This window comes from Salmo salar, chromosome ssa04, assembly GCF_905237065.1.
Source record: "Salmo salar chromosome ssa04, Ssal_v3.1, whole genome shotgun sequence".
Classification (NCBI taxonomy): domain Eukaryota; kingdom Metazoa; phylum Chordata; class Actinopteri; order Salmoniformes; family Salmonidae; genus Salmo; species Salmo salar.
Window position 1 is genome coordinate 60,016,552 of NC_059445.1, and position 15,214 is coordinate 60,031,765.

At 45.1% G+C, this 15,214-nt stretch overlaps 1 protein-coding gene across 2 annotated transcripts in view; it reads left to right on the plus strand.

Moving 5' to 3' along the window:
* The first annotated feature begins 1,450 nt into the window (after positions 1-1,450).
* LOC106603466 (E3 ubiquitin-protein ligase TRIM37) overlaps positions 1,451-15,214 on the plus strand; it is a 31,993-nt gene continuing 18,229 nt past the window's right edge. For both annotated transcript variants that reach the window (XM_014197188.2, XM_014197189.2), the window contains exons 1-14: positions 1,451-1,884; positions 2,150-2,228; positions 4,311-4,412; positions 5,006-5,046; positions 5,699-5,815; positions 9,657-9,744; positions 10,398-10,520; positions 10,775-10,898; positions 11,003-11,070; positions 12,088-12,212; positions 12,550-12,600; positions 12,939-13,020; positions 14,824-14,900; positions 14,999-15,178. In XM_014197188.2, coding sequence (XP_014052663.1) covers positions 2,208-2,228; positions 4,311-4,412; positions 5,006-5,046; positions 5,699-5,815; positions 9,657-9,744; positions 10,398-10,520; positions 10,775-10,898; positions 11,003-11,070; positions 12,088-12,212; positions 12,550-12,600; positions 12,939-13,020; positions 14,824-14,900; positions 14,999-15,178 — 1,199 coding nt within the window. In that variant the 5' untranslated portion in view covers positions 1,451-1,884; positions 2,150-2,207. The remainder of the gene's footprint in view (positions 1,885-2,149; positions 2,229-4,310; positions 4,413-5,005; positions 5,047-5,698; positions 5,816-9,656; positions 9,745-10,397; positions 10,521-10,774; positions 10,899-11,002; positions 11,071-12,087; positions 12,213-12,549; positions 12,601-12,938; positions 13,021-14,823; positions 14,901-14,998; positions 15,179-15,214) is intronic.

Here is a 15,214-nt window from a genome sequence, read left to right on the forward strand (position 1 = left end):
CAGTCAATATCTGGTGTGGCCACCAGCTGCATTAAGTACTGCAGTGCATCTCCTCCTCATGGACTGCACCAGATTTGCCAGTTCTTGCTGTGAGATGTTACCCCACTCTTCCACCAAGGCACCTGCAAGTTCCCGGACATTTCTGAGGGGAATGGCCCTAGCCCTCACCCTCCGATCCAACAGGTCCCAGACGTGCTCAATGGGATTGAGATCCGGGCTCTTCGCTGGCCATGGCAGAACACTGACATTCCTGTCTTGCAGGAAATCACGCACAGAACGAGCAGTATGGCTGGTGGCATTGTCATGGTGGAGGGTCATGTCAGGATGAGCCTGCAGGAAGGGTACCACATGAGGGAGGAGGATGTTTTTCCTGTAACGCACAGCGTTGAGATTGCCTGCAATGACAACAAGCTCAGTCCGATGATGCTGTGACACACCTCCCAGACCATGACGGACCCTCCACCTCCAAATCGATCCCACTCCAGAGTACAGGCCTCTGTGTAACGCTCATTCCTTCGACGATGAACGTGAAACTGACCATCACCCCTGGTGAGACAAAACCGTGACTCGTCAGTGAAGAGCACTTTTTGCCAGTCCTGTCTGGTCCAGAGACGGTGGTTGCCGGTGATGTTGGTGATGTCTGGTGAGGACCTGCCTTACAACAGGCCTACAAGCCCTCAGTCCAGCCTCTTTCAGCCTATTGCGGACAGTCTCTGAGCACTGATGGAAGGATTGTGCGTTCCTGGTGTAACTCGGGCAGTTGTTGTTGCCATCCTGTACCTGGGTGTGATGTTCGGATGTACCGATCCTGTGCAGGTGTTGTTACATGTGGTCTGCCACTGCGAGGACGATCAGCTGTCCGTCCTGTCTCCCTGTAGCACTGTCTTAGGCGTCTCACAGTACGGACATTGCAATTTTTTGCCCTGGCCACATCTGCAGTCCTCATACCTCCTTGCAGCATGCCTAAGGCATGTTCATGCAGATGAGCAGGGACTCTGGGCATCTTTCTTTTGGTGTTTTTCAGAGTCAGTAGAAAGGCCTCTTTAGTGTCCTACATTTTCATAACTGTGACCTTAATTGCCTACCGTTCCACAGGTATATGTTCATTCATTGTTTATAGGTCATTGAACAAGCATGGGAAACAGTATTTAAACCCTTTACAATGAAGAGCTGTTAAGTCATTTGGATTTTTACGAATTATCTCTGAAAGACACGGTCCTGAAAAAGGGACGTTTCTTTTTTTGTTGAGTTTAGAAGGAAGGAATGCATTAGGAGAATAAGATTTCATATTATTTTGTTACTGTTTGTCTTCCCACTTTCTTGTAGAGATTGCTTTTATAACATGTATGGGTGTGTCGAATTACCCTTCTCATATTTATACGGGCCATTGCTCATTGGATAATTGTGAGAAAGGTCCCACCTTCCACCGCTTCAGCTGTTTTACATTGGTTGAAGCAATCTCTGAAGAGCTCGCGATAAACATGGAAATGGTCTCCAATGGTGATATGATATGTAGCTGCAGCAGATTATAGCCTGCATCATGGAAGAAAAACAAATGTAGCCACGGGTTGCAAAAACGATGCTAGTTTTGCCTGCAAGCGTATCATTTAATGAAGCCTGTCTACTGTATGAATTTGATATTTACAGTGGAGGCAATTTAGCTGTCTGTCAATTGGGCTGCTAGCTAGTGATGGGCCATGTTAGCGCGATGCTTAATGCTAACTCGTTTGTTATACAGTAGATGTTAGGAATCAGGCTAGTTGACGCTACCAATTTCACACATCCAAAATAATAGTGGAACATTGCGTGTATTATCAGAGATGTTATCAATGCCTTTCTGAAGAAAGAAGAAATAGCTAGCTAAGCCAGCTAGCATCTGAGAAGGTAAGGTAACCAGCTATCTAACGTTAGCTAGCTAGCTATCATAATCAGCTAACGTTACTAGTTAACGTTAGCTAACCTGTCACACAGAGCCAAAATAACCTGCCACACAGCCAAAATCAATTGTCCGTTAGAAGTTATTGCAATAATATTAGCTTAATATCGTGAACTAATTCTTTCATGCGTTGGAAATGACAAGAAAACACTATTTTTGACTGGACCTTTATCTACATTGACGCTACTGTTTTCTTTCTCTCCATGAAAATAGGTATTGGATTGAGATTTCACCCAATTTCCTCCATTTGAAGAAAAGCATACTGGCTGAGATGGATGAACAAAGTGTTGAGGTGTGTTTACATTTTACACATCAGTATAAATGCACATGTATGTCACTGGTTACCCCACTGTAGCTTTTAGATAAAGACCCATATCTATGACATTTGAGTGAACAACTTGACATGCTGCTCTAACTAGAAAATTCCCTAAACTGATGGATGGATGGATGCAAGCAATCCTGAGCTCAGGACATATCACTAGACTAGAGATTTTGCTCTCAGCCAACGTTGGCATTAGACTGGGATATGGGTTCCAAATATAGCTCATCCCACCAGGCAGTAATTTACATCGGATTGTGCACCAACTGTACCAAATGAGAATTGATTCCTGCTTCCTTGTCTATGACTGAGCTCCCCTGTGCTCATTGTGCTCAAATCAAATCAAAGTTTATTTGTCACGTGCGCCGACTACAACAGGTGTAGACCTGACAGTGAAATGCTTACTTACAGGCTCTAACCAACAGTGCAATTTCTAAACAAATTAAGGTATTAGGTGAACAATAGGTAAGTAAAGAAATAAAAACAACAGTAGCGAGGCTATATACAGTAGTGAGGCTATATACAGGCACCCGCTAGTTGAGCTGATTGAGGTAGTATGTAGATATGGTTAAAGTGACTATGCATATATGATAAACAGAGAATAGCAGCAGCGTAAAAGAGGGGTTTGGGGGGGGGGGCACAATGCAAATAGTCCGGGTAGCCATTTGATTACCTGTTCAGGAGTCTTATGGCTTGGGGGTAAAAATTGTTGAAAAGCCTTTTTGTCCTAGACTTGGCTCTCCGGTACCGCTTGCTACGCGGTAGTAGAGAGAACAGTTTATGGCTGGGGTCTTTAACAATTTTTAGGGCCTTCCTCTGACACTGCCTGGTGTAGAGGTCCTGGATGCCAGACAGCTTAGCCCCAGTGATGTACTGGGCCGTACGCACTACCCTCTGTAGTGCCTTGCGGTCGGAGGCCGAGCAGTTGCCGTACCAGGCAGTGATGCAACCAGTCAGGATGCTCTCGATGGTGCAGCTGTAGAACCTTTTGAGAATCTGAGGACCCATGCCAAATCTTTTTAGTTTCCTGAGTGGGAATAGGCTTTGTTGTGCCCTCTTCACGACTGTCTTGGTGTGTTTGGACCATTCTAGTTTGTTGTTGATGTGGACACCAAGGAACTTTAAGCTCTCAACCTGCTCCACTACAGCCCCGTCAATGAGAATGGGGGCGTGCTCGGTCCTCATTTTCCTGTAGTCCACAATCCTCTCCTTAGTCTTGGTTATGCTGAGGGATAGGTTGTTATTCTGGCACCACCCGGCCAGGTCTCTGACATCCTCCCTATAGGCTGTCTCGTCGGTGATCAGGCCTACCACTGTTGTGTTGTCGGCAAACTTAATGATGGTGTTGAAGTTGTGCCTGGCCATGCAGTCATGGGTGAACAGGGAGTACAGGAGTGGACTGAGCACACACCCCTGAGGGGCTCCAGTGTTGAGGATCAGCGTGGCAATGTGTTGCTACCTACCCTCACCACCTGTGGGCGGCCCGTCAGGAAGTCCAGGATCCAGCTGCAGAGGGAGGTGTTTAGTCCCAGGATCCTTAGCTTAGTGATGAGCTTTGAGGGGCACTATGGTGTTGAACGCTGAGCTGTAGTCAATGAATAGCATTCTCACATAGGTGTTTCTTTTGTCCAGGTGAGAAAGGGCAGTGTTGAGTGCAACAGAGATTGCATCATCTGTGGATCTGTTTGGGCGTTATGCAAATTGGAGGGGGTCTAGGGTTTCTGGGATAATGGTGTTGATGTGAGCCATTCCCAACCTTTCAAAGCACTTCATGGCTACAGATGAGAGTGCTACGGGTCTATAGTCATTTAGGCAGTTTGCCTTGGTGTTCTTGGGCACAGGGACTATGGTGGTATTAGAGACTCAATCAGGGACATGTTGAAAATGTCAGTGAAGACAGTTGACTGTTTCTAAATATACAGAAAATATTTAAAGTTAGGCCTTTATTAATGTAATGTATCATACACCACATTTGAGCCTATTGATTCCTGTCCAAGTGTATAATGGTTCCAGTCTTGCTTTGATAATATTTAAGACTACTATCTTGCCACACAGAGTATTGCGGAGGTGTTCCGCTGTTTCATTTGTATGGAGAAGCTGCGGGATGCTCGGCTCTGCCCCCACTGCTCCAAACTCTGCTGCTTCAGCTGCATACGGGTGAGTGACATGTCGCCACGGGCAACGAGACTAGCTTGTTAGCGTAACACTTCACAGCTGTGATGTGAGCGGAAACTCTACAGGCCTTAAAATGCCTCAGTCTGAACAATCATACTTATAACTGGCCTTCCCTGTGGCTCAGTTGGTAGAGCATGGTGTTTGCAACGCCAGCATGGTGTGTGCAACACCAGGGTTGTGGGTTTGATTCCCACGGGGGACCAGTACAAAAAATAAAAATACAAAGAAAATGCATGAAATTAAATGAAATGTGTGCATTCACTACTGTAAGTCGCTCTGGATAAGAGCGTCTGCTAAATGACTAAAATGTAAATAACTGACAGCATTAGTGAATTAAGCAAGAGCTTTAGTAACCAATTTTTATTGTCTAAGGGAAAACCAATATTCCACTGTCATTTTACTATGATTTGAATGTATAGAACAATTCTCATTACAGTGTTTACTTTGAAGTGTCAGGCTACAAATATAGGAAATCGAGGCAGTCATGGGTGTTAGGCATCCTGTAAAAACCTATACATCTATACAGTGTTACAACCTCATCTGCAATGCTGACATGTAACCTCTTCTATTGACAGCGCTGGTTGACTGAGCAGAGAGCCCAATGCCCACACTGTCGGTAAGCCCTTCTGTGTTTGAACACAGCACTTAGTATTCCTGGCAGGGACTAGGGAAAGGGGGGGATACCTAGTCAGTTGCTCAACCTAAATGTGTCTTCCGCATTTAACACAACCCCTCTGAATCAGAGAGGTACGGGGGCTGCCTTAATCCACATCCATGTTATTCGGTGCCTGGGGAGCAGTTGTTGTTGGGAGTTAGCTGCCTTGCTCAAGGGCAGAACTGCAGATGTTTCGACCTTGCTGGCTCGGGATTCGAAACAGCGACCTTTCAGTTACTGGCCCAACGCTCTAACCGCTAGGCTAAATGCTGCGGGGGTTAGCCTACTACTGATTATGTTCCAGAACAACCTTTTTAGAAGTCAGGCAGCAGAGTTAAGAGTAATTTGATGGAATAAAGTATAGATATCCCCCAAAATTCACAGTGAGGACGGATCTAGTGCCAGTATCAATTAATTATGCTAAAATAAACGATTTTTTTAAAGAAATCTTAAGGAATACTGAACTTGGAGATCTGTATGTGACTGTTCCTTTGTCCAAATTGTTTGATTTAGATGGTTTTGCATAGACTTAGCCACCATTTAGGGGACATTATTTTTCAAGACCGATCATGTCTGTATCTGTGTATGACCTTGTGTGTCTGTCTGTTTCCAGGGCACCACTGCAGCTGCGGGAGTTGGTGAACTGCCGCTGGGCTGAAGAGGTTACCCAGCAGCTGGACACCCTGCAGCTCTGCAATCTCTCCAAACACGAGGAGAACGACAAGGACAAGTGAGCCCCAGCATCCCTCCTTACCATCCCTCGCTCCCCTTTGACCCATTCATCACTACCACAGCTTTCTTTCTTTCTCTCTGCCCTCGCTCCCCCTCTCTATCCATACCCTATATTTCTGTTAGAATTGAAGACCTCAAACACAACCTGGGCCCCATTTAAACTAAATGCAGTATGAGGCAAAAGCAACCTAGAACAATGTGTCCTTTCAGCTTGGAAATGTGAAAATCCCAGCACATTGTAAAGTGGGCTGAGTTTATAAATGGCTTGTTGTTTGGTTCTAGGTTTCCATCCAATTTGCAACAGATTTTCATGTGAATATTCTAAAATCGGCATAAAAACTGTTTTCCCACGAGTTGTGTTCCATTCAAACAAACTTGTTGCGGATAAAAAGGGTGTCATGACGCAGTGCACAAAAAAGCACTTAGTCGTATAAGATACTTTTTGTAGAGGTAGGGTTTTCTGGTGTTTTTGGAAGATGGGCAGGGACACTACTGTCCTAGCTTCAGGGGGAAGCTGGCTCCATCATTGGTGTGCCAGGACAGAGAAGAGCTTGGACTGGGCAGAGTGGGAGCTGCCTTCCTGTGGGGATGGGAGGGCCAAGAGACCAGAGGTGGCAGAACTGAGAGCTCGGGTTGAGGTGTAGGGTTTGAGCATAGCCTGAAGGTAGGGAGGGGCAGTTCCTCTTGTTGCTCTGTAGGCAGGCACTATGGTCTTGTAGTGGATGTGACCTTTGACTGGAAGCCAATGGAGTGTGTGGAGGAGCTGGGTGACATGGGAGAACTTGGGAAGGTTGAAAACAAGGCGGGCTGCAGCATTCTGGATAAGTTGCAAGGGTTTGATGGCACAAGCGGGGAGCCCAGCCAACAGCCAGTTGCAGTAGTCCAGACTGGAGATGACAAGTGCCTGGATTAGGACTGACTGAGGTAGGGTTGTAGAGCTTGAACTTGCAGGAGCGTGGTACTGCTTTGATGTTTGCAGAGAACCACAGGGTGTTGTCCAAGGTCATGCCATGGTTCTTAGCACTCTGGGAGGGCGACACTGTGGAGAAGTCAACTATGATGGAGTGGTCTTTGAGCAGGCAGGCTTTCCTCGGGAGGAAGAGCAGCTCAGTCTTTTTGAGCTTGAGGTGGTGTGCTGACATCCAATCTGAGATATCTGCCAGGCACGCAGAGTTGCGTCTCGTCACCTGGGTGTCAGAAGAGGGGAAGGAGAAAAGTAATTGAGTCATCCGCATAGCAATGATAGGAGACCCCATGTGAGGATATTACGGAGCCGAGTGTCTTGGTGTATAGAGAGAAGAAGGCCTAGAACCGAGCCCTGGGGGACACCAGTAGTGAGAATATGTGGTGCAGACACAGATCCTCTCCACGTTGCCTGGTTGGAGCGGCCTGCCAGGTACGATGCAATCCAAGGGTGTGCAGCGCTGGAGACATCCAGCCCTGAGGGTGGAGAGGAGGATCTGATGGTTCATGGTGTCAAAGGCAGTGGATAGATCTAGGAGGATGAGAACAGAGTCTGCTTTGGCAGTGCAGAGAGCCTCCACGCAGAGGATCAGTCTCGGTTGAGTGACCCGTCATGAAGGCTGACTTTTTATTTTACTAGGCAAGTCAGTTAAGAACAAATTCTTATTTACAATGAAGGCCTAGGAACAGTAGGTTAACTACCTTGTTCAGGGGCAGAACGACAGATTTTTACCTTGTCAGCTCGGGGATTCGATCTAGCAACCTTTCGGTTACTGGCCCAACGTCAAGAGCATTCTGAGAGAGATAAGAGTTGATCAGAGGCAGCACACAAGTATTTTGAAAAAGGGATACAGGTCCGTCGTTTTTTTGCGTCACGACTCAAGTGTTGGTTTTGAGGGGAGCGTTCTGGCCATTTTGAAGTCAGAGGGGACGCAGCCAGTGGTCAGGGATGAGAGAAATTATGAATGGAATTAGGTCTCCATAGATGGTCTGTAGGAGGGGATGGGGTCAAGGTGGCAGGTTGTCGGGTGGCCAGACCTCAGTCACAATATTTCATCTGGAGAGAGTGGGGAGGAGAAGGTGAAGGCATAGGGTAGTGCCGTGTGAGTGGGACCAGTGGACTCAATAGGCTGGGATTGAGGAGCGGATGTCGTCAACCTTTTCAGTGGTTGACAGTCATCCACAGGGAGTGAGGGGTGTAGGATTTAAGGAGTGAAGAGAAGGTGGAAAAGAGTTTCCTGGGGTTAAAGGAAGAAGCTTGAAATTTAGAGTGATAGTGGCTTTAGCAACAGATGCAGAGCAAGAGAAGGTAGAGAGGAGAGAGTGAAAGGATGATAGGTCCTCTGAAAGTTTAGTTTTCCAGTGCAAGTCATAAGAAAGGGAGGAGGGTAGGGTCGAAGAGGCTGAGTGGCTAGGAAAGGGAGACGGTGAAGGAAACAAAGTAGTGATCAGAGACCTGGGGGAGGGAGTTGTAGTGAGATTAGTAGGCTAACAGCCACTAGTAAACATGAGGTCAAGCAAATTGCCTGCCTTGTGAGTTGGAAGGGATTGGAAAAGGGTGAGGTCAAAAGGCAAGGAGGGGAAAGAGAGCGTTCGAAAGAAATGAAAGGCATACATCGGGAGGTTGAAGTTGCCAAGTACTAAGAGCAGTGAGCCATCGTCAGGAAATGAGCTTATCAAGATGTCAAGCTCATTGAGGAACTCTCCAAGTGCACTTGGTGGGCGATAGATGACAACCATGTTAAGCTTGAGTGGACAAGTGACAGCATGGCATTCAAATGAGGAGATGGACAGGTGAGGGAGGGGAAAAAGAGAATCTCCAGTTAGGAGAAATGAATGCTCCTATGCTGCCACCGCAACGAACAGATGCTCTTGGACTATGAGAAAAAACGTAGTCAGATGAAGAGAGCAGCTGGAGTAGCAGTGATCTCTGGGGTGATCCATGTCTCTGTCAGGACCAAAAAGTCAAGGGATTGAAGGGCAGCATAGGGTGAGATGAACTTGGCTCTCTTGGCCGCAAATCGGCAGTTCCAAACGCTGCCAGGGACCCGGAATTCCACCTGCGTACACAACCCAGGGTACACTATATTAGAAGGGTTGAAACCAAGTGGGGGGAGGAGTCTGTAAAGCCTACAGGGAGAGGAGCGAACATGGAATAGAAAACACGCATAGTTGCCAAAGCTACAAAAGAGCTAAATGAGATCATCAGAAAATAACTTGGTAAGATTCTCAAGCGAGAGAGTGGTGTGGAGCCTTTCCCGAACAACTTGGCAGAGCAGTCTTTGTTTCGCGACGAGACTGACACGACCGCCGCTTACAGCTGCCGTTGAGAAAACAGGTTAGACTGAAGTACTAACACTAATTGCTGATTTGCCAAGGAGAGGAGAAACCACTGATTACCAAAACAAGTCACAAATTGTCCTGCCCCTTAGATGTGTCAACAATCATCTGCAAGTTTTGAGCAGTCGCAGTTCACACACCAAGTAGGCTACTGCAAAGACAGGGAGCACTTAAAATAGATGCCCTAGCTAGCAAAAAGAGAGTACTAGACAACAGATAAAGACAAACATTTTACTTCTCACTCCTGGAGATATCAGGAGTCTTCTAGCTATAGAAGGAAGCAGTTGTTGCATAATCTATTTCACCAGCAAAAAAATTGCCCACATTGTCAAGCGTGTTTTGTTTTGTTTGACATTTGGAAAGTTTACCGACATGTTTGAATTTCCATCAGGCCTGTCGTGACTTTTTTGTTTGTTCGACATGTACTTTACTCACATAAAAAGGTTGGATGGAAACCTGCTTAATGTGACAGAAAATGTGTTGAAAAGAGATTCCACAGGGTCTGGATGTGTCAGTTGTCTATGGTTTGTCTACAGGTGTGAGAACCACCATGAGAAACTCAGTGTGTTCTGCTGGACCTGTAAGAAGTGCATCTGCCACCAGTGTGCTCTGTGGGGAGGCATGGTAAGTGGCTGATAAGATAATTATCTAATAAAGGTAAATGAATCAATAAACCATGATGAATTATTAGTCATACAGCATGGTTAATGAATAATCAATGTAATGATCAATGTAGTGATCGATTGGTCTAATTAGTCCCAGAAAATCTAGTAGAGGCTGCAGAGGGAAAGAAATGTGTGTGAGTATTTAGTGTGCCCATGGGAACAAAGGAGCCAGATGGTAAAGGGAGTAGAAACTTCAAGGGGTTCCTAACCTTGAGGGAAAGGAACAGGCTGAGCTGGATAGTGATAAACAGTGTGGGAAGTCAAAGGGGGATGCAGGTCACCAACAGTTTGTGTGTAAATGCATGTGCGTAAGTAAGCAAGAACTATATAATGACTGTTTTGTTATCCTGACCTCAGAACGTTCTCTGAATAAAGCTACAGAAACCTTTTGCAGGAAGCTGAGTCCTTGCCTAATTATTTAACCCATTGTCTTACAAACCTTGGGCATTAGTCAAGGCGTATTGATTATTATCATCAAGATATAGAATTCCTTTATCAGTGGCCCACAGAGGAATATTCTCAGTCAAGCCCCACATCCCTTTGGTATAACAAAACAAGTGCTCAGTCAGTCCATTCCTGTATTTTGATCTTCACCCCTTTTCCTTCCCCAAGCATGGCGGCCACACCTTCAAGCCTCTGGCTGAGATCTACGAGCAGCACGTGTCCAAGGTGAACGAGGAGGTGGCCAAGCTCCGCCGCCGCCTCATGGAGCTCATCAGCCTGGTGCAGGAGGTGGTGAGGGGCACTGTTTATTTTTAGCTTGGTTAGAAGCACACATGAGAAAATAGTATCAATATCGCTACTGCACACTGCTGAATTTTGCCACTAGATGGCACAAGGGCACTACAGTTAATTCGCCTCTGTTGTGATGGGATACCTCCTCTACTCCATCCCACTGTGATGACAGATGAAGTTACCGTTCCACCAAAATACATTACAACGCCGCAACCGTCTGCCTTAATTCAACATATGTTTTCTGGTTCTCTCAGGAGAGGAACGTGGAAGCAGTGCGAGGGGCCAAAGACGAGCGAGTGCGAGAGATACGTAATGCAGTAGAGATGATGATTGCCCGTCTCGACAACCAGCTCAAAAACAAACTCATCACCCTCATGGGTACGCAAGTTTCATGACACCATTCGTGTTTCTCTCTTGTCACTCTAATGCCCTTCTATGTCACTAAAATATTATTTTTAAATGAAAATGTCCTCTCATAACAGGTCAGAAGACCTCCCTCACCCAAGAGACTGAGCTACTGGAGTCTCTCCTGCAGGAGGTGGAACATCAGGTATGTGGACTTGTACCATACCAGTATACAGTGTACCATTTTCAAAAGATTTAACACCAATAACCCAGAAGTGCAATGGGAACGCCATAGGTAGCACTACAAGTGGATTGGAATGTGTCGTACCTGCTTGAGAGGGTGTGTTTTCTTGCAGGACATACTGTGTTGTCTTGTGGTTTGTGGGGGCAGGTGTTTAGGAGGAGAGTGGGAAGTGAGTGTTTTCGGTGGCAGTATGTCACGCCACACTGCACAGCACTCTGGGTAGCAGGAAGCTGAGCGAGAGGAGGCACTAAGCCACCAATTGTCTAGAGGCTTTCTGTCTTTTCATATCCTCTTCATCTGCACTTGCCCTGAACAGACAGGATGGTCAAAGCAGTGATGTTCATGACCACGATGTGCTTTCTCAGCTGTCCAGTTCTTTCACATCAGTGCAGATAAAGAAAGGGAGAAAAGGATAGGAAGCTTCAGACTACTGAGATTCACTTTTTGTTTTCTGAGCGAACTGATTTGAAACTTTAAGAAACCAAGTCCGTTCGCCCTGACTTGAAACTTGTGAAAAACACCAAGATTTTATGGTGAGATGAGTCAACGATTGACAAGAGCTTGATGATCCTGCCCATTTCACAGTCCAGAGATTTCTGTATCTCAAAACTGAGCCTAAATTCAATGGTCACCAGTGGCCTGAGAGAATGGGTGTCCTGGCTTTAACTGTTAGTCACACAGTTCACACATTCTGCCATGTAAATCTTTCAGGACTTTTCTTGGGGTCTTTTAATGCTTTTTGCATAGTCATTTGAGGATAAACAAGCAGCTGTTCTCAAACCTTCACACAGGTATTTTCTTATGAATTCACCTCTCTGAAGTCACAACCTTGGCTTTTTCATCGCCTGTCAAACTTTACCTTGAGTGCGTCATGCCTCCAGTGAAATGAGATGCGTTAACAGTGGGGGTGAAGGGGGAGTGGTGGTCAGGTGTTTCTCTGCAAAGCTCTTAAATTGTGTGTGGTTCTCTGTCCTACAGCTACGCTCCTGCAGTAAGAGCGAGTTGATCTCCAAGAGCCCAGAGATCCTGCTGATGTTCCAGCAGGTTCACCGCAAGCCCATGCAGTCCTTTGTCACCACTCCAGTCCCCCCAGACTTCACCAGGTAACATACTAACTAAACCTACTTCACTAAACCCATTCTACTGTACCTGCACACCTCCCTAGGTACTGTACTAAACCACAGATCCTGTGACTAGAGAGTTTGATTTGAGAAAAAAAATGCTCCGGACCGTCTTTTTAGACTGTTGTAGCTGTTTTTTTAAATTGTTGTCAGAGAAAGTAGGATCCAATTTTAGATAATGTTCAGTTCAATTTTGTATTGTTAGATATACATTTCCATTTGGATTATTCATAATGCAGCAAGATATTGTTATGCTTTTAATGGATATTTCATGACATTGAGAAGTGAAATTACGGAACAACTTTCTCTCTCTCCACAGTGAGCTGGTTCCTGCCTATGACTCAAGCACTTTTGTTCTGGCCAACTTCAGGTAGTCTTGAAAATGTTTGGATATGAGCTTGTGTATGCACAAGGAATAGAAATCGACAGTCTTTGAACAACGTTTTAGCTTCCCTTTCTTGGAAAATAGTACAAAGCACCCCATTGGGTTGCTCATACTTTATTTTGGGTTGCCAGGTCCAAGGCTCTGATTAAGTGCTTACGTTCTAGCTGCTAATTAAGGCAACCAGGGACAAGTTGGCCCATGATGAGCAATTTCTCTCTCGTTGTGACACTTCACCAAGAAGCAGTTGAAATTGTATTTTTTTAATGATTGGGTTCCTCTTATCTGACTTGTTTTTCTGCCTGTGTGTTGCGTTGTCCTTACAGCACCCTGAGACAGAGGGCAGATCCCGTCTATAGCCCCCCACTCCAGATATCTGGCATCTGCTGGAGACTCAAGGTTTATCCAGTGAGTAGACACCAACAATTGTTTGTTCTCTAATACTTAGTAGTAATTGCTACTAAACTACTAATGATCTCTTATGTTCGTGTCTTACTCTAACTACTAGATTTGATATGTCACCTTTTTCACAACTAAGTGGTCAATATTGGAGATTGTGAAAAACTCTCTGGTTTAATGTTCATCATAATTAGGGTTTCAAGCAGCGAACCTGGTGAACCCCTGTTGTATTTCTTGGCGTACGGGTTCAAGCAGTGAAGCTGGTTTCTTCTGTTTTATTATTATTATACCGGTTCTTCTTACAAGCGAAATGTAACATGCCAAATTCCTGTGAGATGGTAAGGCAGAGGAAGGTGCAACTTGACATGATGATAAATGCCAATTGGCCACAAGGTGGTGCTATAACAGGCGTTTGAAATTGCATACTCTGAAAGGTCCTGCGCCTCACCTCATATAACCTAGGGTCCTGGAATTCAGTACATAGGTCCCTCTTCTCACAAGGAACAAATTTGCCTCAAGGACCCAAAAGGTCCGTCATAATGGATTTTACAGCATTTAGAATTTTGTGAAAAACACTTAAATCACATATCCTCCGGGACCACTGGGTCAATCTGGATTAACCTTCACATGGCATCTATGGACCAAGGTCTCAACTGAATATTTTCCAGACTAGCATGTCAAACAACATGGTGCTACTGACCAATAAACGTTCATGTGAGTGTTGCCTGGCACATTAATGCATATCAATCAGATATTAATACTTGTATTGTAACCAAACTTGGTACACATGTTCAAAACACTGTCAAGACTCAACATATGCAAGCATATTCAGATCGACCGTGTTGGAGCTATAACGGCACATGTTTATATCTCTCGATCTGTTTGGCTCGGTGATGAAATTTGGCACACATGCTATGAGTCTAGCTAATCTGTAAAGTATGGTTCAGTTTGGCCGCATGTGGGTGCTGTTGGACAAATAACAATTAATGCAAGCTTATTGCGGCCATATTGTTTGAGCAAGAGTCTTGGAAAATATTGTGTTTGAAGATAGATGATATATACCACATTTGGTGCCGATCAGCCTTGCGGTTTTGGAGAAAAAGAAGGACCGATCTGCACAAAACTTGATGTATGACCTCTATGGACCAAGGTCTCTTAATGCTAAATAACACACTAGTATATCAAACAACTTGACCAATAAACATTATTGTGGGCATGGTCTGGCACATAAATGCATATAAATCAGACACCGATGATCGTATTGTAACAACTTGGTACATATGTCCCAAACATATGCAAGCACATTCAGATCGACCACACGATGATGCTATAACGGGCACATGTTTATATCTCTGTGATGAAATTTGGCAACCATGTTCAGGGATATGAGTCTAGCTAAGCTGTAAAGTATGGTTCAGTTTGGCCACATTGTAGCGCTGTTGGACAGGAAAAAAACATTCATGCAAGCTCATTGGCTCATAGCGGCCATATTGTTTGAGCTGGAGTCCTGGAAAATATAGGGTTTGAAGACATGGGTACATAGATGCTATGTACCAATCGGTCCATTTGGTTCTGGAGAGGAAGACGTGTAAAGTATTTAATTTTGAAAACTGGTCCTGCTCAATTAACCAAAATTAGTTTTTTAACAACTAATTGACCGATGTCGGTTCAATTATTTGAATTCCATTTTGTTCAGTTTTTTTCTGTCAACTCAATGTGAACATTGCACAGTTTCTCTAAAGATAAATCCGATCCAGCTTGAACCCCTGCTTGCTGCTTGCAGCTATATTGTGTGTTTGTTTTTCCCTTCAGGATGGCAACGGTGTGGTGCGCGGCAACTATCTGTCCGTTTTCTTGGAACTATCTGCAGGACTCCCTGAAACGTCAAAGTATGTTTTTGTAAAATGATTGTCATTCTCTTTCTTTGAATTGAAGTTTTCACTTGAATTTATGTCACCTTCAACGTGTGTATTTTCTGTGTCTATAGATATGAGTACCGCGTGGAGATGGTCCACCAGGCCTCCAGCGACCCCACTAAGAACATCATCAGGGAGTTTGCATCAGACTTTGAGGTGGGGGAGTGCTGGGGCTACAATCGCTTCTTCAGACTGGACCTGTTGGCCAGCGAGGGCTACCTCAACATGCAGACTGACACCCTGGTCCTCAGGTTACCACTAATACTAATAGAGAGAAAGATGCCATT